The 27,637-nt window shown below is 40.3% G+C and overlaps 1 protein-coding gene across 2 annotated transcripts in view; it reads left to right on the top strand.

Annotated features, from left to right (window-relative positions):
- Positions 1-27,637, top strand: part of KCNH5 (potassium voltage-gated channel subfamily H member 5) — a 416,514-nt gene that overhangs the window by 128,377 nt on the left and 260,500 nt on the right. For both annotated transcript variants that reach the window (XM_053601259.1, XM_053601258.1), the window contains exon 7: positions 24,883-25,309. In XM_053601259.1, coding sequence (XP_053457234.1) covers positions 24,883-25,309 — 427 coding nt within the window. The remainder of the gene's footprint in view (positions 1-24,882; positions 25,310-27,637) is intronic.

Below are 27,637 nucleotides of genomic sequence, written 5' to 3'. Positions count from 1 at the left end.
CTCTACCTCCTCTCTTATGAAATCAAAAAGCATTTATATTTTTATTGAGTATTCGATTAGTAGTTTATCCACATTTGTTTTTCATCTTCAGGCTCAGGGAAGGTGTTAGTGGCATCCTTTAACTCTACTTCAAGTGATAAATTCAAATCCAGCTAGGATCGTTATACAGCCAAGTTTTAGGTATTATTCCTGTTTCTGGAAGACTCAAAGATAGACCTTCTGCTCCTCCAATGATGAGACTCTGTCTGTCTAAATAATCTTGGTTTTACAGTATCTACCCTTATGCTTGACACACAACTACCGTGTTACAAATATTTCTATTGAATGAGATAGAGTCCTTAACTGCTTTTTCAACTTGACTATTGTTGGTATATATAAAGGCTACCGATTTATGAATGTTGATTTTGTAACCTGAGACGCTAATGTATTCCTTGATCACTTCTAAGAGTTTTGTAGTAGAGTCCCTAGTGTTTTCCAGATATACAATCATATCATCTGCAAAGAGCGCGAGTTTGATCTCTTCTGACCCTATATGGATACCCTTGATCACCTTTTCTTCCCTAATCGCGATGGCTAAAACTTCCATTACAATGTTAAAGAGCAGTGGAGACAGTGGGCAACCTTGTCTGGCTCCTGATCTGAGTGGAAATGATTTCAATTTAACTCCATTCAATACAATATTGGCTGTGGGTTTGTTGTAGATGGCCTATATCAGTTTAAGGAATGTCCCTTCTATACCAATTTTCTTAAGTGTTCTGATCATGAAGGGATGTTGGATATTATCAAAAGCTTTTTCTGCATCAATTGAGAGAATCATATGGTCTTTGTTTTTAATTTGTTTATGTGCTGAATTATATTTTGATTTACGTATATTGAACCAGCCTTGAGACCCTGGGATAAAACCGACTTGGTCATGATGTATAATTTGTTTGATGTGTTGCTGGATTCTGTTTGTTAGGATCTTGTTGAATATTTTTGCATCCATATTCATTAGTGATATCGGTCTATAATTTTCTTTTCTTGTTGGTTCTTTTCCTGGTTTGGGGATCAGGGTGATGTTTGCTTCATAGTAGTGCCAAAGAATATGAAATATTTGTGAATTTATCTAACAAAAGACGTGAAAGATCTCTACAAAGAGAACTATGAAACTCTAAGAAAAGAAATAGCTGAAAATGTTAACAAATGGAAAAACATACCATGCTCATAGCTGGGAAGAATCAACATTGTTAAAATGTCCATACTACCCAAAGCAATATATAATTTCAATGCAATCCCTATTAAAGCTCCACTGTCTAAAGATCTTGAAAAAACAATACTTCGTTTTATATGGAATCAGAAAAAACCTGGAATAGCCAAGACATTACTCAGAAATAAAAACAAAGCAGGAGGAATTATGCCACCAGACCTCAGACTATACTACAAATTGATAGTGATCAAAACAGCATGGTATTGGCACAAAAACAGAGAAGTAGATGTCTGGAACAGAATAGAGAACCAAGAGATGAATCCAGCTACTTACCATTATTTAATCTTTGACAAGCCAATTAAAAACATTCAGTGGGGAAAAGGTTCCCTATTTAACAAATGGTGCTGGGTGAACTGGCTGGCAACTTGTAGAAGACTGAAAGTGGACCCACACCTTTCACCATTAACTAAGATAGACTCTCACTGGATTAAAGATTTAAACTTAAGACATGAAACTATAAAAATACTAGAAGAGAGTGCAGGGAAAACCCTTGAAGAAATCAGTCCGGGTGAGCATTTTATGAGGAGGACTCCCCAGGCAATTGAAGCAGCTTCAAAAATACACTACTGGGACCTGATCAAACTAAAAAGCTTCTGCACAGCCAAGAACACAATAAGTAAAGCAAGCAGACAGCCCTCAGAATGGGAGAAGATATTTGCAGGTTACGTCTCCGACAAAGGTTTAATAACCAGAATCCACAGAGAACTCAAGCGTATAAGTAAGAAAGGAACAAGTGATCCCATCGCAGGCTGGGCAAGGGACTTGAAGAGAGACTTCTCTGAAGAAGACAGGCGCACGGCCTACAGACATATGAAGAAATGCTCATCATCTTTAATCATCAGAGAAATGCAAATCAAAACTACTTTGAGATATCATCTAACTCCAGTGAGATTAGCCTATACCACAAAATCCCAAGACCAGAGATGTTGGCGTGTATGTGGAGAAAAGGGAAGACTTTCATACTGCTGATGGGAATGCAAATTAATACATTCCTTTTGGAAAGAGATATGAAGAACACTTAGAGATCTAAAAATAGATCTGCCATTCAATCCTGTAATCCCCCTACTGGGCATATACCCAGAAGACCAAAAATCACATCATAACAAAGATATTTGTACCAGAATGTTTATTGCAGCTCCATTCATAATTGCTTAGTCATGGAAAAAGCCCAAGTGCCCATCGATCCACGAATGGATTAATAAATTGTGGTATATGTACACCATGGAATATTATGCAGCCTTAAAGAAAGATGGAGACTTTATCTCTTTCATGTTTACATGGATGAAGCTGGAACATATTCTTCTTAGTAAAGTATCTCAGGAATGGAAGAAAAAGTACCCAATGTACTCAGCCCTACCATGAAACTAAGAATAGGGGGAAGGGGGAAAGGGAAGGGAGGGATGGGGGAGGTAGGTAGAGGGAAGGGGATTGGTGGGATGACAACAGTGGTGCATCTTACAAGGGTATATGTGAAACTTGGTAAATGTGGAATGTAAGTGTCTTGGCACAGTAACTGAGAGAATGCCAGGAAGGCTATGTTAACCAGTGTGATGAAAGTGTGTCAAATGGTCTGTGAAGCTAGTGTATGATGCCCCATGATCATGTCAATGTACACAGCTATGCTTTAATAAAAAAATTAAATTAAAAAAACCCCAAAAAACAAAAAAACAAATATTTGTATTGAAGCAATTGTGTCATGAAGGCTTTCCATGCTTCCTAAATGTACCTGCTTCTGGCTAAAGTGAGAACGATATGGCCAGAGAGAAACCTTTGTGGCGTAACCTTAACTATGCTCTAAACTCTTCCCCCTCACACATCATAGGACATTATCCTTTGGATACCACGCTCCTGTCCCCTTCATGATTTCCTTTCCAATGAAGAGTCTTATGCTCTCATGTAACTGATCTTGTAGTCAGATGACCTGTCTGCCGGCTTTCTTTTTTTTTTTTTTAATTGTTGGGGATTCATTGAGGGTACAAGAAACCAGGTTACATTGATTGCATTTGTTAGGCAAAGTCCCTCTTGGAATCGTGTCTTGCCCCCAAAAGGTGTGGCACACACCAAGACCCCACCCCCTCCTTCCTTCCCTCTCTCTGCTCTTCCTTTCCCCACCCCTCCCTCTTCCTTTCTCTCTCTGCTCTCCCCTTCCCCCACCCCCACCATGTTATTAATCGTCCTTATATCATAATTGGTTACATTGGATTCATACTTCTCCATTCTTGTGATGCTTTACTAAGAATAATGTGTTCCACTTACATCCAGGTTAATACAAAAGCTGTAAGTCTCTATCTTTTTTAAATAGCTGACTAGTATTCCATGGTATACATATACCACAGCTTGTTAATCCATTCCTGGGTTGGTGGGCATTTAGGCTGTTTCCACATTTTGGCGATTGTAAATTGAGCTGCAATTAACAGTCTAGTGATCCGCCAGCTTTCTACAGGTGTTTAAAGATTACCTTAGGGTTGAAATCTCCAAGCTGAGACCTTCCACCAGGATTGAAAAGTATTGTGGACAGAGAAGGGTTAGCAAGACACAGTCTCTGAGCAGAAGCGTGCCTGCCGTCTAGTTCGACATGAAAACTTTCTCGTAAACCGCTGAAGGGTCTGAGTAAGCAGAGGATCAGGGAAGAGGAGGGGAGGTGGAAAAGGTTTGGAGAATAGGTGAGAGTCAGCCTCAAGTTCCAAGTTGGGAGAAGATGGCTATGATCTGAGCTTTCAAATTCTATTCCTGGTGTGAATCTGGTGGCAGAGAATGTGGTGGAGGTTGGGAAACACACAGATTGAAAGATGGTCGACATTTGTCTTATTCTGAAAAAAATTTCGTAACGTTACAGGCGTATGTTGTTTCACGTGAGTTTTCAGAGACAAAGTAGTTTGAAGGAATGAGCTTTGAGAAGGAAGGAAACAGCAAACAGAGGGGTGGCAATAGAGTTCCTTTATTTGATTTTGTTGTTTCCATGAGAAGAAACTTGCATTTGTACTGATCTTCATTCATGATAAATGCTTCCTCCTGTTAAGAATAAGAAAGATGCACCGCAGGTTACAAGGGTATATGTGAAACTTAGTAAATGTGGAATGTAAATGTCTTAGCACAATAACTAAGAAAATGCCAGGAAGGCTATGTTAACCAGTGTGATGAAAATGTGTCAAACGGTCTATGAAACCAGTGTATGGTGCCCCATGATCACATTAATGTACACAGCTATGATTTAATAAAAAAAATAAATAAATAAAAATTAAAAAACGTAAAAAAAGAAAAAGAAAGATTCTAATATAAAGGTCAGAAGCCTTGAAATGTATTGCAATTCGTATGCCATATACAGCGTGGCCGTAAAGTTTGTTAAATAGTTGTAACTATTTATATTGCACACGAACTTTACGGCTACCTGGTGTAATCATTAAAAGTTGTTTACCTTACCTATGAATCCCTGTACAGAACTTGTTTTTTATTGTCTGTGTAGTAATTATTTCCATGCTTGAGAAGTCATAATATTATCACTCTTCTTTGAGGGGTGCTCTCATTAAGTTTATCTCTGTTCCATTCGACTCTTTTATTGCTTCATTTTATTGCCTGCTGTCACTGTTTTCATGTAACACCTCACCGGTGACGTGGCTATCTTTTTTATTGGATTTCTTCATCTTTGGGAAGTATTGCGTATTAGACATTATGGTAGAGGGTTAAAATTCTAATTTCCACTTCTGCATTAGAATTTGACCTTTGGTTAACTGTCTTCCTTTATTCCCCTGAAAACTAATGGAGAGACTGTATCATCTGGGTTTCCGAGCGACATTATACTTATTAATACCTATGTTAAAAAGGAATCCCTCATCAATGAATTGTATTGGGACTACAAGGAACTTTTAATAAAGCATTAATAAATGGATAAGGACACCAGAGCTTGAAAGATGAACCTCTGAGCATATCTCTTGTGGGACTCTAATGCTTACAGAGTGGTGTTGTTATTAGAGGTATTGAATTCTGTGGCCCACGAGGCATCAAAGGCTAGATAGACACAACCTGTTTGTAAGACAAAGCTGAGTTGAATTTACTGCTTACCACAGTAATGGAGAAGACTGCCTACTACCTTGCTAAGCTTTGGCATTGCCTAAGATCAGGGAAGAGAGGGACAGAATTAATTAATTAATTACTAATTTTTTATTGTTGGGGATTGATTGAAGGTACAAAGAACCAGGTTACATTGATTGCACTTTTTAGGTAAAGTCCCTCTTAAAATTGTGTCCCGGCCCCAAAAGGTATGTTACACACCGTGACCACCCCCCTTTCCCTCTATACACTGTCTTTCCCACACCCCTCAGGTCATTAATTGTCCTGATATCAGAATTGAGTACATAGGATTCATGCTTCTCCATTCTTGTGATGCTTCACTAAGAATAATGTCTTCCACTTCCATCCAGTTAATACGAAGGATGTAAAGTCTCCATTTTTTTTTTTTTTTTTTTTTATTGTTGGGGATTCATTGAGGGTACAATAAGCCAGGTTACACTGATTGCAATTGTTAGGTAAAGTCCCTCTTGCAATCATGTCTTGCCCCCATAAAGTGTGACACACACCAAGGCCCCACCCCCCCTCTTTCCCTCTTTCTGCTTCCCCCCCCATAACCTTAATTGTCATTAATTGTCCTCATATCAAAATTGAGTACATAGGATTCATGCTTCTCCATTCTTGTGATGCTTTACTAAGAATAATGTCTTCCACTTCCATCCAGGTTAATACGAAGGATGGAAAGTCTCCATTTTTTTTAATGGCTGAATAGTATTCCATGGTGTACATATACCACAGCTTGTTAATCCATTCCTGGGTTGGTGGGCATTTAGGCTGTTTCCACATTTTGGCGATTGTAAATTGAGCTGCAATAAACAGTCTAGTACAAGTCTCCTTATGATAAAAGGATTTTTTTCCCTTCTGGGTAGATGCCCAGTAATGGAATTGCAGGATCAAATGGGAGGTCTAGCTTGAGTGCTTTGAGGTTTCTCCGTACTTCCTTCCAGAAAGGTTGTACTAGTTTGCAGTCCCACCAGCAGTGTAAAAGTGTTCCCTTCTCTCCACATCCATGCCAGCATCTGCAGTTTTGAGATTTTGTGATGTGGGTCATTCTCGCTGGGGTTAGATGATATCTCAGGGTTGTTTTGATTTGCATTTCTCTAATAATTACGGATGATGAGCATATTTTCATATGTTTGTTAGCCATTCTTCTATCTTCTTTAGAGAAGGTTCTATTCACTTCTCTTGCCCACTGATATAAGGGATTGTTGGCTCTTTTCGTGTTGATTAATTTGAGTTCTCTGTAGATCCTAGTTATAAGCTTTTATCCAATTTAAAATATGCAAATATCCTTTCCCATTGTGTAGGTTGTTTGCTTCCGTTGTTGTTTCCTTAGCTGTACAGCAGCTTTTCAGTTTAATTAAGTCCCATTTGTTCATTTTTTTTTGTTGTTGTTGAAATTGCCATGAAAATCTTCTTCATAAAGTCTTTCCCTAGGCTGATATCTTCAAGTGTTTTTCTCATGCTTTCTTTGAAGATTTGTATTGTTTCATGCCTTAAATTTGGGTCTTTTATCCATCTTGAATCAATTTTTGTGAGTTGAGAAAGGTGCAGGTCCAGTTTCAGTCTTTTACATGTGGATATCCGGTTCTCCCAGCACCATTTTTTGAATAGGGAGTCTTTCCCCCAGTGTATATGCTTGTTTAGTTTATCAAATATCAGGTGGGTGTAAGATTTTAGTTTTATCTCACAGTTTTCTTTTCGGTTCTAGATGTCTATGTCTCTATTTTTGTGCCAATACCATGCAGTTTTGACCACTATGGCCTTGTAGTACAACCTAAAGTCTGGTAGGCTGATGCTCCTGGCTTCGTTTTTATTACTAAGAGCTGCTTTAGCTATGTGGTTATTTTCCTGTTTTGATACAAAATGAAGAATTCGATTTTCCAAGTCTTAAAAGTCTGATGTTGCTTTTTTAAGAGGGATGGCATTGTATCTGTAGATTGCTTTGGGAAGTATAGACATTTTAACAATGTTGATTATTCCCAGCCATGAGCATGGTGTGTTCTTCCATTTGTTAATATCTTCTGCTATTTCTTTTCTTAGGGTTTGGTAATTTTCTTTATTGAGGTCCTTCACCTCTTTTGTCAGGTATATTCCTAGGTATTTCATTTTCTTGGAAGCTATTGTGAAGGGAATTATGTCCTTAATTAGCTTCTCATCCTGGCTGTTATTGGTGTATACAAAGACTGCTGATTTATGGACATGGATTTTATATCCTGAGAACTTACTGTATTTTTTTTTATCACTTCCAGGAGTCTTGTGGTTGAGTCTTTGGGGTTCCCTAAGTATAAGATCATACCGTCAGCAAAGAGGGAGCGTTTGACCTCCTCTGCTCCCATTTGGATTCCCTTTATTTCCTTCTCTTGCCTGATTGTATTAGATGTACAACATAGAGTACTTCTAGCACTATGTTGAATGGTAGTGGCGATAGCAGGCAATCTTTATTTATTTATTTATTTATTATTTCAGATCGATGTGAGGGTAGAAACAACTGGCTCACAGTGTTTGCGCTTGTGAGGTCGACTGCCTCTTGTAGTGTGTCCCACACCTGAGAAGTGTGCCTGGTGCCCATTTAGTGGAGCTCCCCCGTCTTGCTCCCTCCTCCTCCGCTATCCACCCTTCCCTTTCCTCCAAACTTGAATTGAATTGACATTTTCTCCTATATGGGCGTGAAGTAGATTGTCTACTGCCTTCATATTAGTATTGAGCATATTGTATATTTGCTTTTCCATTCTTTTGGTACTTTACTAAGAAGAATGTATTTCAGCTCCATCCTGGTTAATACAAAAGATGTCAAGTCGCCATCTTTTTTAGCAGCTGCGTAGCGTTCCATGGTGTGCATACGCCACAGCTTGTTGATTCATTCCTGGGTTGGTGGGCATTTAGGTTGTTTTCACATTTTGGCGATTGTAAATTGAGCTACAGTAAATAGTCTAGTGCAAATATCCTTATAATAAAATGATTTTTTCTTCTGTGTAGATGCCTAGAAATGGGATGGCAGGATCAAATGGGAGTCTAATTTGAGTCCTTTTTTTTTTTTTTTGTAGAGACAGAGTCTCACTTTATGGCCCTCGGTAGAGTGCCGTGGCGTCACACGGCTCACAGCAACCTCCAACTCCTGGGCTTAAGCGATTCTCTTGCCTCAGCCTCCCGAGTAGCTGGGACTACAGGCGCCCGCCACAACGCCCGGCTATTTTTTGGTTGCAGTTGAGCCGGGGCCGGGTTTGAACCCGCCACCCTTGGTCTGTGGGGCCGGCGCCTTACCGACGGAGCCACAGGCGCCGCCCTAATTTGAGTCCTTTTTATACTCTTATTTTATATATACTTCTTCACAAAGAGATTGTATTAATTTGCAGTCCTACCAGCAGTGTGAAAGTGTTCCCCTCTCTTCACATCCACGCCAGCGTCTGTAGCTTCGAGACTTTGTGATGTGGGCCATTCTCACTGGAGTTAGGTGATATCTTTTTTTTTTTTTTTTTGTGATTTTTTTGGCCGGGGCTGGGTTTGAACCCGCCACCTCCGGCATATGGGACCGGTGCCCTACTCCTTGAGCCACAGGCGCCGCCCAGGAGTTAGGTGATATCTTAGTGTGGTTTGGATCTGCGTTTCTCTGATGATTAGAGACCAGGAGCATTTTTTTCAGATGTTTGTTGGCTATTCATCTGTCTTCCTGAAAGAAGTTTTTGTTCACCTCTCTTTCTCAGTTGTAGATGGGATTATTTGTTCTTTTTTTTTTTTTGTTGTTGATTAATTTGAGTTCTCTGTAGATTCTAGTTATCAAACCTGTGTCAGATTTGTAACATGCAAATATCTTTTCCTGGCTGGGCACAGTGACTCACGCCTATAATCCTAGTACTCTGGGTGGCCAAGGCAGGTGGATTGCTCAAGAGTTTGAGACCAGCCTGAGCAAGAGTGAGACCCCTTCTCTAAAAATTAATAGCCAGGCACCTGTAGTTCTAGCTACTTGGGAGACTGAGGCAAGAGGAGTTCTGGAGCCCAAAAGTTCGAGGTTGCTGTAGCTATGATGCCACAGGACTGTACCAAGGGTGACAAAATAAGACTCTGTCCCAACAAAACAAAACAAAACAAAGCAGAACAAAACAAAACAAAACGAACAAAACAAAAAGCCCAAATATCTTTTCTTATTCAAAAGGTTGTCTATTTGCTTTTATTGGTGTTTCCTTAGATATGCAGAAGCTTTCCCATTTAATTAAGTTCCATTAAGTTTATTTTTTTGTTGTTGTGATTGCCACTGAAGTCTTCTTCATAAAATCTTTCCCCAGGCTGACATCCTCAAGAGTTTTTCCCATATTTTCTTCTAGGATTTTTATCATTTCCTGTCTTAGATTTAAATCTTTTATGCATCTTGAGTCAATTTTTGTAGGAGGTAAAAAGTGTGGTTCTATTTTCAGTCTTTTCCATGTGGTTATCCAATTCTCCCAGCACCATTTATTAAATAGGGATTCTTTTCTTCAGTGTATGCTTTTTTCGATTTATCAAAGATCATATGGTTGTAAGAGACTTATTTCATCTCTTGATTTTCTGTTTGGTTCCATATGTCTATGTCTCTATTTTTGTGCCAGTATCATGGTGTTTTGATCACTGTGGACTTATAATATATCCTGAAGTCTGATTGAGTGATGCCTCCAGCTTTGTTTTTATTACTATGAATGGCCTGGCTATATGGGTGTTTTTCTGGTTTCATACAGAATGAAGAAATATTTTTTCTAGTTCTTCAAGGTATGATGTGGGGAATGCATGGAATTCGTAAATTGCTTTGGGTAGTATAGATATTTTAACAATGTTTATTCTTCCCAGCCAAGAGCATGGTATGTTCTTTCTTTTGTTAGTATCCTCTACTATTTCTTTAATGATAGAACTTATTGAGAATGTAAAGTATGATTTAAGGTGGGTGTTTAAAAACAGGGAGGTGTGAGAGAAGTCAGCCTTATTAATATCGAGCATGGTCCAAGGATATGACTTGATAGCCCATGGTTGGTGGAATAGCAAGGTGAAGATTTTCAAGCAAAGGATTCAAAGAGTCTTAGGGCAGAGGGCGTAAGCTAGCTACAGACACTTTCCACTAAAGATTTCATGGGTCTTTGTGAAGTAATTGCAATAAAATTAAACCATTTCATTGAGCAGGAGAGTCCTGGAAAAATAAAGGGAAACTGAGGAATGGCACAGAGTCGTTGTACCATAGACAGGAAGGTACGGTTTTAGTGCTCAGCGACCAGTTTCAGTTCTGAGTGGGAGTGGTGGTGGTCAGGTAGGAAGATTTCAGTTGTTAAGGCTTTTACATCAGGACAGCTCTAGTACCTGCCAACTGAGTCTCACATTCTTACGTTTGAGTTTCCCCCTGGGGGAGGCGAGGAACAAGAAGCATTGCTCCATGAACTGCTACTCAGGATGGGGGTGAACTCCCTGGAAGAGGATACTTAATGCTGCATCACCGATGGACAGTGGTTTCTCCTCTGGACCTTTCTGGGTCCACTTATAACAAGCATAATCTATGACAGTCTTGTAAATGTGAATGTCTAGTTGATCAATATTGCAGATACAGACTTATAGTCAGGTGCCCACTGTGCGTTTTCCTCAAAGGTGCCAGCTCTTACTATGATGTGTTTGTGTTTAGGTCATTGGGTCTGTGAAAATCAACCATCTCCAATGAAATTCACATTTTACACAGGATGACACTGCGTTACGGGTGGTCTTATTCAAAAGCTTTTCGTTTCAACTTTTACAGCTGTTATAATTGTCTTGGTCACAGGCATCTTGTGCCACCATTATTTTCCCATAAATTACAGATTCTTAGATTAGTGGAATTATTTTATTCCATCTCCATTTTATTTTAGAACCAATTTTACTCTTTGTCTTCAGTATGGAAATCTAACAGTTAAATTTAAAAATCGCACATTTATTCAGTGACAGTCTCACCTATATTGGCAAAGAAAGTGATTGTTTTTAGGAAATAGTTTCCATATACAGAAGTGTTAGTTCATTCAGAAATATATAGGGGTGGCTGCCTTAGTCTGTATTTGTGTTGCTCACAGTTATACTGGGTGGGAAGTTCAAGGGCCTGGTGCTGGCCGCTGGTGAGGATTCTCGTGTCATAACACGAGAGGAGGAGGTCAAAGGAGAAGCAGACACATGGGAAGAGACAAAACCCAGGGGAGTCCTGACTTTATAACTACCCGCTCTTGCAGGAGCTAATCTATTGACCTGAGAACTAATCTAATCTCTCTAGACTGAGAACTCATGTGAGAATGAAGCCACTCCATTCATGAGAAGTCCACGCCTGCAACCAGATACCTCCCACTAGGCCCCACCTCCAAGCACTGGCACATTGGGGTCCAAGTTTTAACATGAGTTTTGATGGGCACAAACCATATCCAAACTATAGCAATGGCTTGAGAAAGATTTATTTTTCTCTCATTGGCATCCTTTAAATGCAAAAAAAACTTGTAAACTTGATTTAATATGCTCATTCACCCAAAGTATATATATTGAGCTACTTCTTTATTCTAAGTAATAGGTATGTGGCAGCGTACAAGCCCACAAATCCTCCCTCATCTTCATGGAACTGGTAGAGAGAAATTGTACTACACATTTGTTAAAAACAGCCAAGGAAGACTGTATTCAAAACTATTACACCTAGGAATAAACTTTAGAAGGAAAGAGACTCACGCATTGAAAATGACAAGACATTGCTGAAAGAAATTAAAGGTGCCAGGTCTGTCTCTCACCTTTTCTCCTTCATGAGAGGGACCCACTTCTCACTCTCCTTGGACGTGCTCTAAACTTTTTCTTTGTTCTTCCTAAATAAACTCTCTTTGTTACATTAAAAAAAAAATAAAAAAAACAAAACTATTACACTAGTGGAGAGAGACTGAGCTCAACTTGGCTGCAACAAACGGTGGGGACATTGGTCAGTGTCATTAGGGTCATCTGTGTTTGACAGTTGGTGCTTGTCAAAGTTTGGCTTCTGCCCTCTTACAGAGACTGGGAAGTAGGGACACTGTTTTCTCTGATGATTATATTTCAGAAGAATGGCCCCAAAGTCCTCAAGAAAAACATTTTTGGGTTGTGAAATTGGAAATTGAAAAGGTACATCTTAAAAGGGCAGAGAGAAACTTTACAGTGGAAAGTTTTTTAAAGTAAAATACTCTAAAAAAAGGGAAATCTAGGGGTAGGAAGAAGCCTGTCCAAAGTTTAATCCACCTGAGGCTATCACCTCGGTCAGAGTTTATATTCAGGTAGGAGAAAAACAGTCAATAAATATACATAAAAAAATTAAACACTTGGCTCAGCGTCTGCGGCTCAAGTGGCTAAGGCACCAGCCACATACACCAAAGCTGGCTGGTCCAAATCCAGCCCGGGCCCGCCAAACAACAATGACGGCTGCAACCAAAAAATAGCCAGGCATTGTGGTGGGCGCCTGTAGTCCCAGCTACTTGGGAGGCGGAGGCAGGAGAATCGCTTGAGCCCAGGAGTTGGAGGTTGCTGTGAGCTGTGATACTACAGCACTCTACCCAGGGTGACAGCTTGAGGCTCTGTCTCAAAAAAGGAAAATTAAACACTAGATACTTATTACGTAAATTTATACAGTATATATGGGGTGTGTGTGTATAGATACTTTCAGAAGTGATGTGCTGTGTAGATACAAGTATTACTGTGGGATATAGAGGATGACTGGGGGGTCAGGAGTTTCACCGTGTGGGGAGAGTTGTCATGGGCTAAGTGTAAAGAAAAGTCTAAAATGACCTCAAGTAATGGGGGATTTAATATAAGGGTGGATATTTTTCAGAACATAGTGAAAGTGACAGTGGCACCTTAGAACCTAGTGAATGTATGGTTCTGGACTGAGGTATTTCTAAGGACCTTGGCCCAAGGTGCAGCCAAATTATAGTATTAGAGGAGGGGACATCAAAAGCAAGAGCAGGACCGGAGCTGAGGGAAGGGCAGAAACGGACCATGAACACGGAGCTGCCCCTTGACCACCTTCTTTGTAAGTCTCACAGCCTTGCTCTGACATTGCTTTCTCCAGTATCTTTATTATAGCGTCAACATGCACATTGTCATATATTATCATTAAAATGTTGGAAAAGGACCCCTTTTAGAGAATTATTTAGGAGGACATGACTGCTCACTCTGCTCTTCTAGCGATTTTTGTGGGGTTTGTAGATCTTTACGTAAGTGTTCGACTATTAATATGGTTCCATGGGCCTGGAGACTTTTCTCCCTTTGCCGGCTGAATCTTGCTGTCATGGCTAATCGTACATCTCAGCTTGAGGGTCAGGTGAAACATTATTTCTGGGTGTATCTGTGAGTTGTTTCTAGATGAGATTAGCATTTGAATCAGTACATTAAGTAGATTGCCTTCCATTCAGAGAGCTGATGTTACATGGATAGCCAAGTGCCTTAATTTTTTTTTTTTTTTAATGAAAGGGACATGAGATGTTTCAATGTCTTTGAGAAGAATGTAGTTGAGGGGGGATTATCGGAGTTTTAAGTAATTAGAGAAGGTTTAAAATGTAGTGCTTGGGTGAATTCATAAGAAAAATAGTAAAATTGGTAGGTAGTTGAGAGACGTGATTGATGATAATGAACTTAGTGAAACTGATCTGCCTTATTGTATGACTCTTCTTGAGCAGTTCTTAATACAGGCATAAAGAAAACTGGTAATTGAGCCAGGATTAAAATATAAAGAACAATATGAAGAAGACACATAGATTCTAAGGAACTCAGGATTTTGGTATTATTAAAATTGTGGGGCTGTATAAAAAAAGGAAGCAGAGACTGAAGAGAATTAATAGATTGGGGAAACATTCATTGGACTGTCGGTTGAAATGCTATTGCAGTTGGTGTAACTGGGTCATTGAACTCAACAGAGCAGAAGATGTGTTCAGATAGCAGAATGGTTCAGTTCAAGATGTCAGAGCTGGAGAAAGTCAAGATTACGACCATGGGGAGTAGGTACCTGAGAAATGGAAAGGTTATTGGAGATGAATTGGTGAAGCAACTCTACAGCCAGGTTATTGAAGGGTAATCCACGTGGATGTCACCTAGGGTGCTGTTAGGATTTTATGTGAGATTGGCTTTAAGAAATATTGCCAAAATATATTCAGTGTTAACTTTGATTCTTCTGTTCTCATGGAGTATTCATTAGCATGAGTCTGTGCAAACCATAATGGTGACACATGTCCAAACAGAGCAGGTAAATAAAACCTACCAATTGGATATTAAATTCTTCCTCTCTATCTTACCTGTGTGGGATAGAGTCTTATTAAAATGAGACCTCCATATCAAGCAAATCTCTGTTATCCCCAGTCTTAAATCATAAAAGTAGGAGATCTTCTGCTCTTAAATACATAACATAATGTACTTTTTTCTTTTTTTACATTTTTATCACTTAGCTTCCTCCCCCCCATAACAAACCATTTCAAAACTCTATGAATAATAACAACCATCATTTTTTCAGCTCATGAGTCTAGGATTCAACTGGGTAGTGGTACTGATTTGGGATGGACTTGGTTTATCTCAGCTAAGTTTTCTCAAGCATTTATGGTCAACGTTTGAGTTGGCTGGAGTCTGACTAGTCCAGGAAGCCTGAATGAGTGATGCAAACGGCTGCTCCTGTGGTCTGTCATCCTACAGAACAAGAAGTTGGTCTTGTTCAAATGGCAGCTGGGCTGAATTCCAGGGCTTGAGGTCTAACCTGGGGCCTGGCATATCATGTATATAACATTCTGTTGTCCAAAGGCCAGCCCAGATTCAAGATATGGGAAGTAGACCCAATCATTTGGTGGGAGAGTTGCTAGTCACATCGCGAAGGTGTTTGGCTACAGAAAAGTGAATAAACCCAGCTGTGTTTTTAAAACAATCTACTGCAATGTTCTATGTTATGAGAATACAAATTGTAGGGCAAAAACTACGCACCTGGTATTCCTGCTCTGTCACCCCCACTTAATTGCCAAGTGTTCTTGGACAAGGAAGATCTTTGACCATCTCTTTTTTGTTTATAAAACAATAGAGGAAAGAAGGTATAAATGAATATTGATTGAACTGTCTTCATTCTATTGGTGATGTCCAAATGAGAAAGTCGATTAACGTTTTGGGAGACTTTATCATCGTATGGTACTATTTTTGAGTCAGTAACATTTCACATCTCTTTCATGTGGGAATAACTTGAAGAGTTAACAGCACAGAGATGCCTCCTGGATAATGTATTAAGTTACTATGGCCTGACGGGCTTGTCAAGTAGGGAAATTGACTGGAAAGATGGAAGAGTGATGACTGAAAGTTCTCGGTTAATCCTGCTGTGTTCTTTGTGCCTTTGGTGTGTTTGGCAGTTTCTGCCACCAGTGGAACCCCAGGGATTTGTATACTAAGAACTCAGGGGTTGGGAGAGAGGCACAAAGCTGCTGGAGTGCAAAGGAGGGCACAGGAAACTCGAAAAGTTTGGAGGGAAATGAAGCAGAAAATTAATGAACAGATTAAGACTGTTGGGAAGTCCCAAATCAAAAAATTGTTATAAAAAAGGTTGGAAATATAGAAGAAGGGCATTTTTTTTTTTTTTTTGAGGATCAGCTTCTAAAAGTATCCATCATAGGAGTGAGATTAAAATTGCCAAAAAGCAATCAATTGCAATTTGTGGCCTCTTTAAACGTAATGAGAGTGCACATAAAATAAGGAAAATCTCTTATTTACAGTGTTGGACACGACCTTCTTCCCTCCCCCAAACATCATATGATAAGTAAGAAATTATTAAAATGTGTCATGTACGGTGGTGACATGTTCACCTAAGAACACAGTGGTGATTATTGGGTTTTCCATAACTTTTGTTGTTGTTGTTGCTTAAATACGACACATGGAAAGAAAATCACACCAATTTTAAGTGTGTAGCTCACAGAATTTTTGGAAAATGAATACACTTATTACTTAGTAGCTATATTAGGAAATAAAGTATTACTAGATCACCATAAGCTTCTTCCTACCCTTTTAAAAAAATTAATTAATTTTTTTATTAAGTCATTTGTACATAGATCATGAATTTATGCCATTATGGGATTCAGTGTGTTGATTATTTGTACAATTTGGAGTGCTTACATCCTACTAATCAACATAGCCTTCACCTCATTTACCCAATTACAGCATTAAGACATTTGTTTTCTACACCTGATAGATCCTACTTGTACTTGCAATGTGCTTCACAGGTGTGGTCCCCCTACTAACCCTCCCTCTATCAACCCACCCCCTCCCTTCCCCTCTCCCTCCCCTTCCCTCCTTCATCCTGGGCTATAGTTGTGTTTCATTTTTCATATGCAAGTGTGAGTGATTATAAATTAACCCTCCTACCCTTTTTAGTCACTGTTCCCTCTCAACAAGGGGGGCCACTGTCCTCATGTCCAGCCCCATACAGTATTTCTACCTGTTATTGAATTTTCAGAAGGGGAATCATAGAGTATATACTCTTTTGTATCCAGCATGATAATATCATAGATTCATGCTTGTTATTGAGTAGAGCTCTAATCTGTTAATATTTATTTTTGGATGTTATTTCATTGGGTGAATATACTGTAATTTATTTATCCATTTGTTTTGGAGATGGACATTTGGATTTTTTTTTTAAATTTTATTTATGAATACATATTATATTTTTTATTCATATAAAATTCAAAAAGCCGTGATACTTAATTATAAATTTGTAAGTCAAGAGATGGCTCTTGAAACAGAAGGAGGGTGTAGCAATTGAAAGGCAACCCACGGGGAGCACATTCTGGGGGTATTGGGAATGTATTTCTGGACCTAGCTTACTAATGCTATTTAGTCATCCTCTACTTTTCAATATATATTATACTTCCTGGAAAAGGTGGGGCATAAATTAACACCTTAAAATGATGAACATTTTAATTTTTTTAAATTTCAGAATATTATTGGGGTACACACATTTTGGTTATGTACTCTGCCTTTGTATATATAAAGTCAAAATTATAAGCATGCTCTCCATCCAGAACAATGTGTTCATCGCACCAGTTAGGTGTGTATTAACTCAATCCCTGCCGTCCCCCCCATCTACCTGGTTCCCACTGAGTTTTACTTCCTTGTGTACTGAAGTGTTGATTGTCTAGTTCCAGTTTAGTATTGAGCAAAGGTGGCATTGGTTTTTCCATTCTTGCAATACTTCACTTAAAAGAGTGGTCACTTGTTCCATCCAGGTTGTTACAAAAGATACTAGATCATCATTTTTTTATGTAGCACTCCATGGTATACATACACCACGTTTTATTAATCCACTCATGTATTGATGGGCATTTGGATTGTTCCCATATGTTTGCAATTGTGAATTCTGCTGCCGTAAATATTTAAGTGCAAATGTATGTTTGATAAAATGTCGTTTTCTCCTTTGGTTGCCTATCTAGTACTGGGATTGCTGGATCAAACGGCAGGTCTACTGTTAGTTCTTTGAGGTATTTCCATGCTACTTTCTGTAGAGGTTGGACTAGTTTGCTGTCTCACCCACAGGGTGTAAGATTTTCTTTTTCTCTGCAGCCAGGCTAGAACTTGTTATTTTTGGACTTTTTTGGGGGGGGGCATAAAAATAATTTATTGATTAGATATCTGGTTTATTCAACACAATTTACAGTTGCAAAGAATCAGGTCTACTGAAGATAGAATTAATACAGGTCATGGAATAGGAAAAAAAAATTGTCACATGCTCATATGTTGTATTGTTGTATGTGTGTTTCAGAAAGCTGCACCTTACGTGTTTCCAGTAGGGACGGGTGGATTATCAGTAACAATAATAGACATCTTGCAGAAGTGTGGGTGGATGGATTCATGAGTTTCTTCTATATAATTTCCCCAGATGTTACAATGGTAGATTATACAATTTATCATTGGGACGTTATCTAAGGCACAGATGATAATGCAAACCTTTCTCTTGGTACCTAGAGAATATTTATCCTGAGTCTCAAATTCCATGTCAGTATTTCTCATTGGAAGAGATATGAAATGTGGAAATAAATCAGTGTCTAGATAACAGGGCTAGAAAATAGAATTAAGAAAACCTGAAATTTTTAATGTAACATGATTTGGGAAGTAATCAGGTTTTCTCTTATACTGCCACCAAAGAAATTAGAACAGGTGACTTTGCTTGGATGTTTCCAAACTTAAAGGCCCAGTAACAGTGCTCAAATGCCAACACCACCCAAAAGGCAACCAACTTTGGGAATGTGTCCCAGTGAAATTAAGTGTGCAGCATGTGAGCAGTAATTGGTGCCTGAATAACGCCAGAGCGGGGAATCGCCAGTGCCTCGCAGTGGAGACTGGTTTTGGACTTTTAGATAAGAGCCATTCTCATTGGAGTTAGGTGACATCTCACTGTGGTTTTGATTTGTATTTCCCTACGGATTAGAGGTGTTGAGCAATTTTTCACGTGTTTCTTGGCCATTAGAATATCTTCCTTTGAAAAGTTGCTGTGCATGTCCTTGGCCCACTTTTTAAGGGGTTTGTTTGATTTTTTTCTTGCTGATTTGCTTGAGTTCTTTGTAGATTCTAGTTATCAGCCCTTTATCAGATATATATATAGCATGTAAGTATTTTCTCCCAGTCTGTGGGTTGTCTTTTTGTTCTTTTGATTATGTCTTTGGCTGTGCAGAAACTTTCTATTTGTTTTATTTATTTAGTTTTTTTTCTTTCTTTTTTTTTTTTTTTTTTGAGACAGGATCTCACTATGTCACCCTTGGTAGAGTGCCGTCCGTCACAGCTCACAAGAACGTCTAACTCTTGGGCTTACGTGATTCTCTTGCCTCAGCCTCTCAAGTAGTTGGGACTACAGGCGCCCACCACAATGCCCGGCTGTGTTTTTTTGTTGTAGTTTTCATTATTGTTTAGCAGGCTGGGGCCAGGTTTCAATCTACCAGCCCCGGTGTATGTGGCCGGTGCCCTCACCACCGAGCCTGCAGAAACTTTTTAATATGATCAGGTCTCATTCGTTTATTTTTGTTGTTGCTGTGATTGCTTTTGGGGTCTTCACAAATTCTTACCCTAAGAAATACCCAAAAGTATTTCCAAGATTTTCTTCTAAAATTCTTATAGTTTTGTGCCTTAGGTTTAAGTCTTTTATCCGTCATGGATTAGTTTTTGTGAGTGGTGAGAGGTGTGGATCCAAAAGTGCTATGCTGAGGCATAGTGAGAAATGACCTAACAGTGTAGACAGAGATGAGCTTGGGAAGTGAAGGCCTTTAGAAGAGATTGTGTTTAATTTAATGCCCATGGTGAGCCCTTGGAGAGTGTGCTCAGGGCTGTCTCTTAGGAAGATTAACATTTCAGCAATTGTGTAGGGTGGATCGGGTGAGGGGAGGAAGATTGGTAGTGGATAGTTGTTGCAGGAAATGCACTGAGAGTCTGAAGGACCAGGTCTGAGTGATGCTTCCAGTGGTTGCTATGGTGACCTTGGAGAATTCGTTCAACCTGCTTGGGCTTCTCATATGAACAGTGAAGGTAGGTGAGAATAAAATGAGTTTGCCCACACTGGAGAACTGCAGGCTGTTTAGAGTTCCAGGGCCCCTGGAGACCCCTCTGTGGGCCATTGCTGTGACTAAGGAGAGACCAGCCAGGGACAAGGTGTTTAATGTCCTTTATTCAGTCATGAAGAGAAAGTCTATCTTTAAGCCAATATTGAACTTGGTTGAGTCACAAGTTGTGTTCTAGGTGTGGTGTTTTGGAATGAGCAGAGATTCTGCAGCCAAACTGCCTGAATTTAAATCTGGATCCTTCTCTTCTTGGTTGTGTGAACTTAGATGACTTTTTTGGGCCATGTTTTAATGATGCTTACCCCATAAGACTGTTTTTTTCTGTTATTTCAGAATGTTACAGGCATACACATGTTTTGGTGATGTGGATTGCTCTTGTACTGCGTGAGTGAGGGTTGTGAGCAGACCCATCACCCAGGGATGTGTATTGTTCCCTGAATGAGTTCAGACCCCTCACCCCCACCTGCTCCACATTCATTGAGTTTTACTGCCGTCTAAGTGCATGAGTGCTGATTGGTTAGTTCCAAGTTAACCGTGACTACATGTGGGTTTACTTTTTCCTTTTTGAAAATTAAATTAGTAATACGAAGCAAACCCGTAGGACAATCATTGACATGTAGTAAACAGTCACCTTGTCTGTCCTTTACAAAGCAGCGATGAGTGCTTTACCTTTTGGGTTAGTTAATGGGTGGAGTGTGTGGCATAGGTTTGTTGAAGTCTTAGTGGACCTCAACTCCTTCTACTCCTGTGACTCCAGCGAGGGTCCAGCTGCCCACATTAGTTCTGTACAGCGTGCGCCCGGTCCTCATCCATGTGCCGTGAGGTAGGTATAGTGCTCTACCTGCTCTCTGTCTTTTTTTTTTTTTTTAGTTCCTTTCACATTTCCTACTAGGGGATAGTTTAAGTTCTTTTTCTGAGGGTCGTCCGATGAATGTGCTTGAGATATCTCTTACACATGTGGCTTGGCCAATGGGAAGATTAAGGAGGTTTTCTCTCTCACACTAGTCATGCTAGTGATGTGACCCACAGTTACACTGACGGCTTTGTCTCTACATTAGACAGTTAAATCAGGCTGAATTTGTTATTGACCAAAGCTCCCAAACCCACTCCCTGCATTTGCTAGTTTTGCAAAAATTTATTCTTTCGTTGATTCAATTATTGACTACTCAACATATTACTATATGCCAGCTTTGGAATTGGCATTAGGTGTATTCCTCAAGGAAGTAAGAGTTTCCTAGGGTGTCAGGCACACAAACAGATTTAGAACAAGGTGTGATTGTGATAACTGTGGTAATAGAAATGGGCAAAGGGTGTAAATAGACAAAGGAAGGGCACCTACTCTTCATAGTGGGGGAGAGGTCTGAGAATGTGAAGGGAGGATGATAGGGCCGGGGAGAGGGTGTCCAGAGAAGTGCCCATGGGGGAAAGACTGTCATAAACCGTGCGAGCCCAGCCACCAAGAGGACCTTTGAACAGAGGGAATAACGTGTGGCATGAAATAGTGCAGCTTTCTGGGAACCACACGTGGCTGAACGTGGCGGCTGCGTAGGGAGCCGTGGAGGAATTGGTGGGAGAGATGCTGATCAGGTAGGCAGGTGTTGGGTCCTGCTGGGCTCTGCATGTCATAGTAAGGAATTCATATCTAAATCTATAGCTAGCGAGCTAACATGAAGGGATTGTATATTAGAGATGGTCATGTTTAGATAGATGTATATTTAAAACATAAACTGTCTAGTATGAATTAGAGTGAGCCAGAAGAGAGGTGAGGTGATGGAGAGACTGAGCATGTCACACAAGTGAGAAAAACACGTGAAATCACGACCAAGGCAAGATGGGAGATTTTTGAGAGATTTATTAAGTAGGTATGTTCTGAGCACTTAGTTACCTTGAGTGGTGAAAGCCTCCATGATTAACTGACTAGCTGTACGTGGTTGGAAGAGGGAGGGACAGAGGCTCAGCCTCATGTCTGAGGGGGTGGATGGCGATGTCGTTCACAAGGTAGGAGACAGAGAGTTGATGGAGAGACTTGAAAGAGTCCCCTGGGGACCCACTACCTTTTGGATACCTATGGGACATCCAAGTGGAAAGGTATAGCAGACATTAGGCTTATGTGTCAAGAACTCAGGAAAGAGTGTGTGCATGTGTGTGTCTGTGTGTGTGCACGTGTGTGTGTGCATGTGTGTGCACATGTGCGCGTGTGTGTACGTGTGTGTGCGTGTGTGTGTGCGCGTACATGTGCTGAGCCCTGGACCTGTGACCCATTCGTGTGTAGAGGACGATTGAGACCCAGGTATGTAGTGTATCAATCAGAAGAGGGCTGAGGGAAATCATGATGAGAGTTTATCCTAGCCTGAGACAGAGACATGGGAAAGGGGTAGCCTTAGAAAGTGATTTTGAGGGAGACATCAATAGTTGCCTAAAAACCGGAAGAAAATGGTATCGTTGAACCCATGGCAGAGAGAGTTTACAATGCATACAAAATAAATGTACATATATATGTGTATATATATTTTACTAATCTTTTTTTCTAATTTATTTTATTTCTAAGCTCACAAAAGATTTTGTACTATGTAAAAGTAGTGTTGGATTACTTCTAAATTTTAGAAAATGCACTTGTGAGTCAGTGGAGTCCTGAGCAGGCGACTGTCAGGATGGGGCACCCGCTTTTGGAGCAACGTGCCTGCTAGTCAGGGGCACGAGTCCTCCCACTGTTTTGGGCTAATTCTAGTAGGCCCTGGTTCTTTAGATTCTAGTTTGGCTTTGTGGCTGTCTTTTATATAGTTTATACGGGATGGAGATTTCCTCTCTGTTTTTTCCTTCTCTTCGTTTTTGGAGAAAAGAATTCAAGTTGTAATGACTTTCCTGTGTAAGATTTAAAAAGAAGCCCTACAGTTCCTCTAAAATTGCGAGCTAACTAGAAAACAGTATCTATAGCAGCCTTGTTTTTATTTTTAAATGGAACTCTGAGTTTTTCATGCACTTCGAGTATAGGTTTCTTCAGAGCAGAAGCAAGGCATATTTATCTTTATGTTCCTGGGACTCGATGCAGAGGCCGTTACAGAAGCGCTCGATAAATGCTTACTGTTGTCTTTCTTGTTCATGGTTACACAGCTCCATCCCTTGAGAGCGTCTAAACTCTCCTGAACCTTCTTACCTTCCAGCGTCTCCTGTCACTGTATTATGCCAAATTGTCTTCTGCATTTTATTAATTCTACTCTATAACTGCTTTGAGTTCAGTATCATTTGAGTTCAAATGAAATGGGAATTTATTTTTAGACTGTAAATAAGCCACAGTATTTGAGAGTTGCAGTTGAAACAGAGGCAGGGCCCAAGGACATTGAAATTGGGAAAACTGGCAGAAACACTTTGCTGCTCTTTCACTTCTTTACGTTCTCTTATTTCTATTTCTCTTTACTTCCCCCCCCCTTTTAAATTTTTTTTTATGAAAAATTTCTAACATATACCCCCCTCTAGAGTACAACATAAGAAACCAAACGAATTTCTAATCTTTTCCAAGGTTAACTCTCAAGAACTTTACTATAGGGTTTGGGGGCAGGTGTCTATAGTCGCAGCGACTCAGGATGCTGAGGTAGGAAGGTTACTTGAGCCCAGGAGGTCAAGGCTTCAGTCAGCTATGATTGTGCCAGTGCATGCCAGCCTGGGTGACAGACCAAAAAAAAAAACAAAATAAAAGAACTTTACCAAGCTATAATGAGAGACTTATTTATTTTTTTTTGTAGAGACAGAGTCTCACTTTATGGCCCTCGGTAGAGTGCCGTGGCCTCACACAGCTCACAGCAACCTCCAACTCCTGGGCTTACGCGATTTTCTTGCCTCAGCCTCCCGAGTAGCTGGGACTACAGGTGCCCGCCACAACGCCTGGCTATTTTTTGGTTGCAGTTTGGCTGGGGCCGGGTTTGAACCCGCCACCCTCAGTATATGGGGCCGGCGCCCTACCAACTGAGCCACAGGCGCTGCCCCTGAGAGACTTATTAATGTCACATCTGTTCTACTATACCAGCCAATTACTCCATGTTGCTCAAAATTAGACTCAGAGTAAGTTACGTTAGATTCTTTGTTTAATTTCTTGGAGTCTGAATTAGCAGTAAGGAAGTCACATCCCTGATCACTGCTCTGCCCTCCCTCCATCCCTATTTTGTGATCTACATCAGGAATGCACTTTTTCTGCCTCCCCAGGAGGCCTGTTACTGTGCTTCCAAAAAAGTAACTACAGGACCATCTTTGACTTCAAAAAGCTTCTGCTGTGCTCTGATTTGGATAATGCTTTATCTGGTTATTTATTTTAAGCTTCTCAACAAGATATGAATTTTCTGTCTGCTGTTTTCTTTTGGTACTCTTTTCTGTGATTATTGCCAGAGGACTTAGAAGGGTCTGTACCCGTTCCAGGTTCAGCTCTGTTCACTTTTCCAGAGCTCTGGGAAGGAAATCAGTGCTTACAGCGGCTGTGGCAGGAGGTGGTGGGACCAATAGTGACATTTGCTCATTCTCCTCACATGCACAGAAGTATTTCGCATTTGCTTGCCTGTTAAGGTTGGGATACCTTTCTCAGAAGTTTCACTATTTGTAGCTATCGTAAAGTAAGAAATAAAAAGAAACCTTTTAGGGTAGCAGATATGTTTTATAGGAAAAAGGTAAGGTCTGCGTTTATCACCCTTATTTTACACTCTGTATCTGTTGCATTTGAGCTATTGCTTCCTTTAGTTAATCAGGTTTTGTCTGTGCCATTTATATTTCACTTATGAAAATAAATCAGGTATTTCTTAGCTAATGAAAAATAATAGTATTTTATATCATTAATAATTCACAAATATCTTCTGAGTGGGAGGCAATCTGCACTTTTTAAATAAGAAGTTTGTTGTCTTGGGTTTCTTTGTTTACCTGAAGTTAGAGCCGCATCCTGTGCATGCTCTTCATCTGTAGCTGCACGGTCAAGTTCATGACGGTGAGCCATCGTGTTGGTTTCCAGCTTTTTCTTTTCTGAAAGCGCCCTGTCCTTTCTTTCCTCTTCTTCAGGGAATCAGCAGTCTCTTCAGTTCTTTAAAAGTGGTGCGGCTCTTACGACTCGGCCGTGTGGCTAGGAAGCTGGACCATTACCTGGAGTACGGCGCGGCAGTCCTCGTCCTCCTGGTGTGTGTGTTCGGGCTGGTCGCCCACTGGCTGGCCTGCATCTGGTACAGCATTGGAGACTATGAGGTCATCGACGAGGTCACGAACACCATCCAAATAGACAGTTGGCTCTACCAGCTGGCCTTGAGCATCGGGACTCCGTACCGATACAACACCAGTGCAGGGATATGGGAAGGTGGGCCCAGCAAGGATTCCCTGTATGTGTCCTCTCTCTACTTTACCATGACAAGCCTTACAACCATAGGATTTGGAAACATAGCTCCGACCACCGACGTGGAGAAGATGTTTTCTGTGGCCATGATGATGGTTGGCTGTAAGTATCTTGATTTTTTTTTTTTTTTCATTTCAAAAACATTATTGCTGCGGATCATTTTCCTGGCTCCAAATATCTGACAGGATTAAAAGGAACGACTCGGTTCATATAATCCATACCATTTGCAATTGGTTTAACTTCTATTCAGCCTTAGAAAATAAAAGTGTGAAACAATATATGTATGTTACTCTTTAAAACCTAATAATGTGCAAAAAATGGTGAGGATAGAGTGACACAAAAATGAAATGAGGACTGTGTAATTGAGCTCCCTTGGTAGCGCTGTACCTGGCAGAGGTCTCCAGACGACACCAGGACAGGTGACACCTGGTACGTTCCATTGGTATTGTCGGTCATGTGTTACATTCCAAACAGGCAGACAGGATCTGATGTCGGATATAATATAGTTTATACAATATTTTAGTTAATAATTTCTGAATTAAAGTTGACCTCAGGATACAGTTTAATATAGGTTTTTATGATTAAGACTAGTAAAAAGGGTTTATGAATCTAGTCTCTATTATGATAATTCTAGGTTCCACATTTTGAGGGGATGAAAGGATTAGTGAACATAAGCTCATTCAGCAGAGGAATGTGTAGGATGCGGCATGTGCACCTGTGTGCCAAGAGCCCTGCACGGTGTTCTTGTAGTAGAGTGCCCTCTGCAGGGGCCAAAGACCAGGCATTCTCCACTTGGACAGACAGGGTGACACGGGAAGACCAGAACATCGAGGAGACGTCAGTTACACGCACCACCGTCCACACCTTCACGTTGACTTAGATAATTTATCCAAGCATAGTTCTGATGCCTCATGTAACCTTAAGATGATTTTACTGACAAAGCTATTAGTGTTATTAGCAAAAATTCCAATGCTGTTTGCTCCAGAGGCTTTCAGGAGGAAAATGTTCTTGACGATGAAGTAAACCAGTGGTTCTCAACCTGTGGGTCCCGACCCACAGGAACTGTATTAAAGGGTTGCGGCATTAGGAAGGTTGAAAACCACTGAATTAAACTGATACCTACATGCCAAGAGTGATAGGGTGGATAGGCAGACATGTGCCTTATAAATGCAGAAGACAGCATTCTGTCAGATGTGGTGTTTATACAACGCATTTTGCCTGACAGACGTGCATAGTTGGACTCTTTTTTAAGAGATGGGGGTCTCAGCGTGTTGTCCAGGCTGGAGGGCAGTGGTTACTTGCAGGCATCATCTTGGCACTTCAACTTCGAGCTCCTGGCCTCACGCGATCCTACTGCCTTCGGCTCCTTAGAAGCTGAAACTGCAGTTATGTGCCACCAGGCCTGCTTGAGATTGTTAGAAAACGTTGTATTTGAACTAATGATAGATCTGATAGCAGTTGTGAAGATGGGACAGAGAGGCCTTTGTTTTTCCCTCGCCTGTTTCCTCTGGTAATCATATCTTACATAAGTACAGCGCAGTATCAAAATTGACTTTGGTACAATGTACGTGTGTAGTTTTATGTTGTTTTATCACATGTGTGGATTCCTGTAATTTCCACTGCAGTCAAGGTGCAGAACTGTCCCATCACCACCAAGATCTCCCTCATATGTAATCTACCCTTTCCTCCAACTATCTCTAACCCTGAAAATGACTAATCTCTTCTTTATCTCTGTAGTTTTGTGACCTGAGAACATTGTATGAATTGTAGAATGTGACCCTTTGCAATTGGCTTTTCCTGCTCAGCAGTCTATCCCTCTTTGCTGAGGAGCATCGTATGATTTGGACCTGCTGCTATTTAACCATTCATCCATTGAAGGGGGCATTTGGGCTGTGTGCAGTTTGGGGCTATTACAAATAAAGCTGCTATGAATAATTCATGCATTGTTTTTTGTATGGATATAAGTCCTTGATTTTTCGGGATAGATGCTCAGGAATGCAATTACTGGGACATGTGGTTAAGGATATGTTCAGTTTTTTAAAAAATGGCTGAACTATTTTGCCGAGCAGGTATATTTTTCACTAGAGAATCACAGGAGGATAAAATTCAGGTAGAGTTGAAGGGCACCTTCGCTCCCTTTGTTAGTCAGGCTCCAAGTCTGGGGATCATCCCAGATTGCCCCGTTTCCCTCATGTGTTACCGCCGTTCATACAGAAGGGCCGCTGGGTTAACTTACGTAACACATTCCATTATTTCTCTCTTTCCATAGCTTTCTAGCCAAGACAATCATTGAAGACTTGAACTTTGGAATTGACCTCCTATATGTTCCTTCTGTTTTCATTATTGCTCCACTATCTCTACTCAGAAGCCAGAATGGCCCCTTTAAAGTGAATCAGAGCACACTATTCCTTTCCTCCAATCCCTCCAGTG

This window comes from Nycticebus coucang, chromosome 9 (assembly GCF_027406575.1).
Source record: "Nycticebus coucang isolate mNycCou1 chromosome 9, mNycCou1.pri, whole genome shotgun sequence".
Lineage (NCBI taxonomy): Eukaryota > Metazoa > Chordata > Mammalia > Primates > Lorisidae > Nycticebus > Nycticebus coucang.
This window is presented reverse-complemented; position numbering and strand designations above follow the sequence as displayed.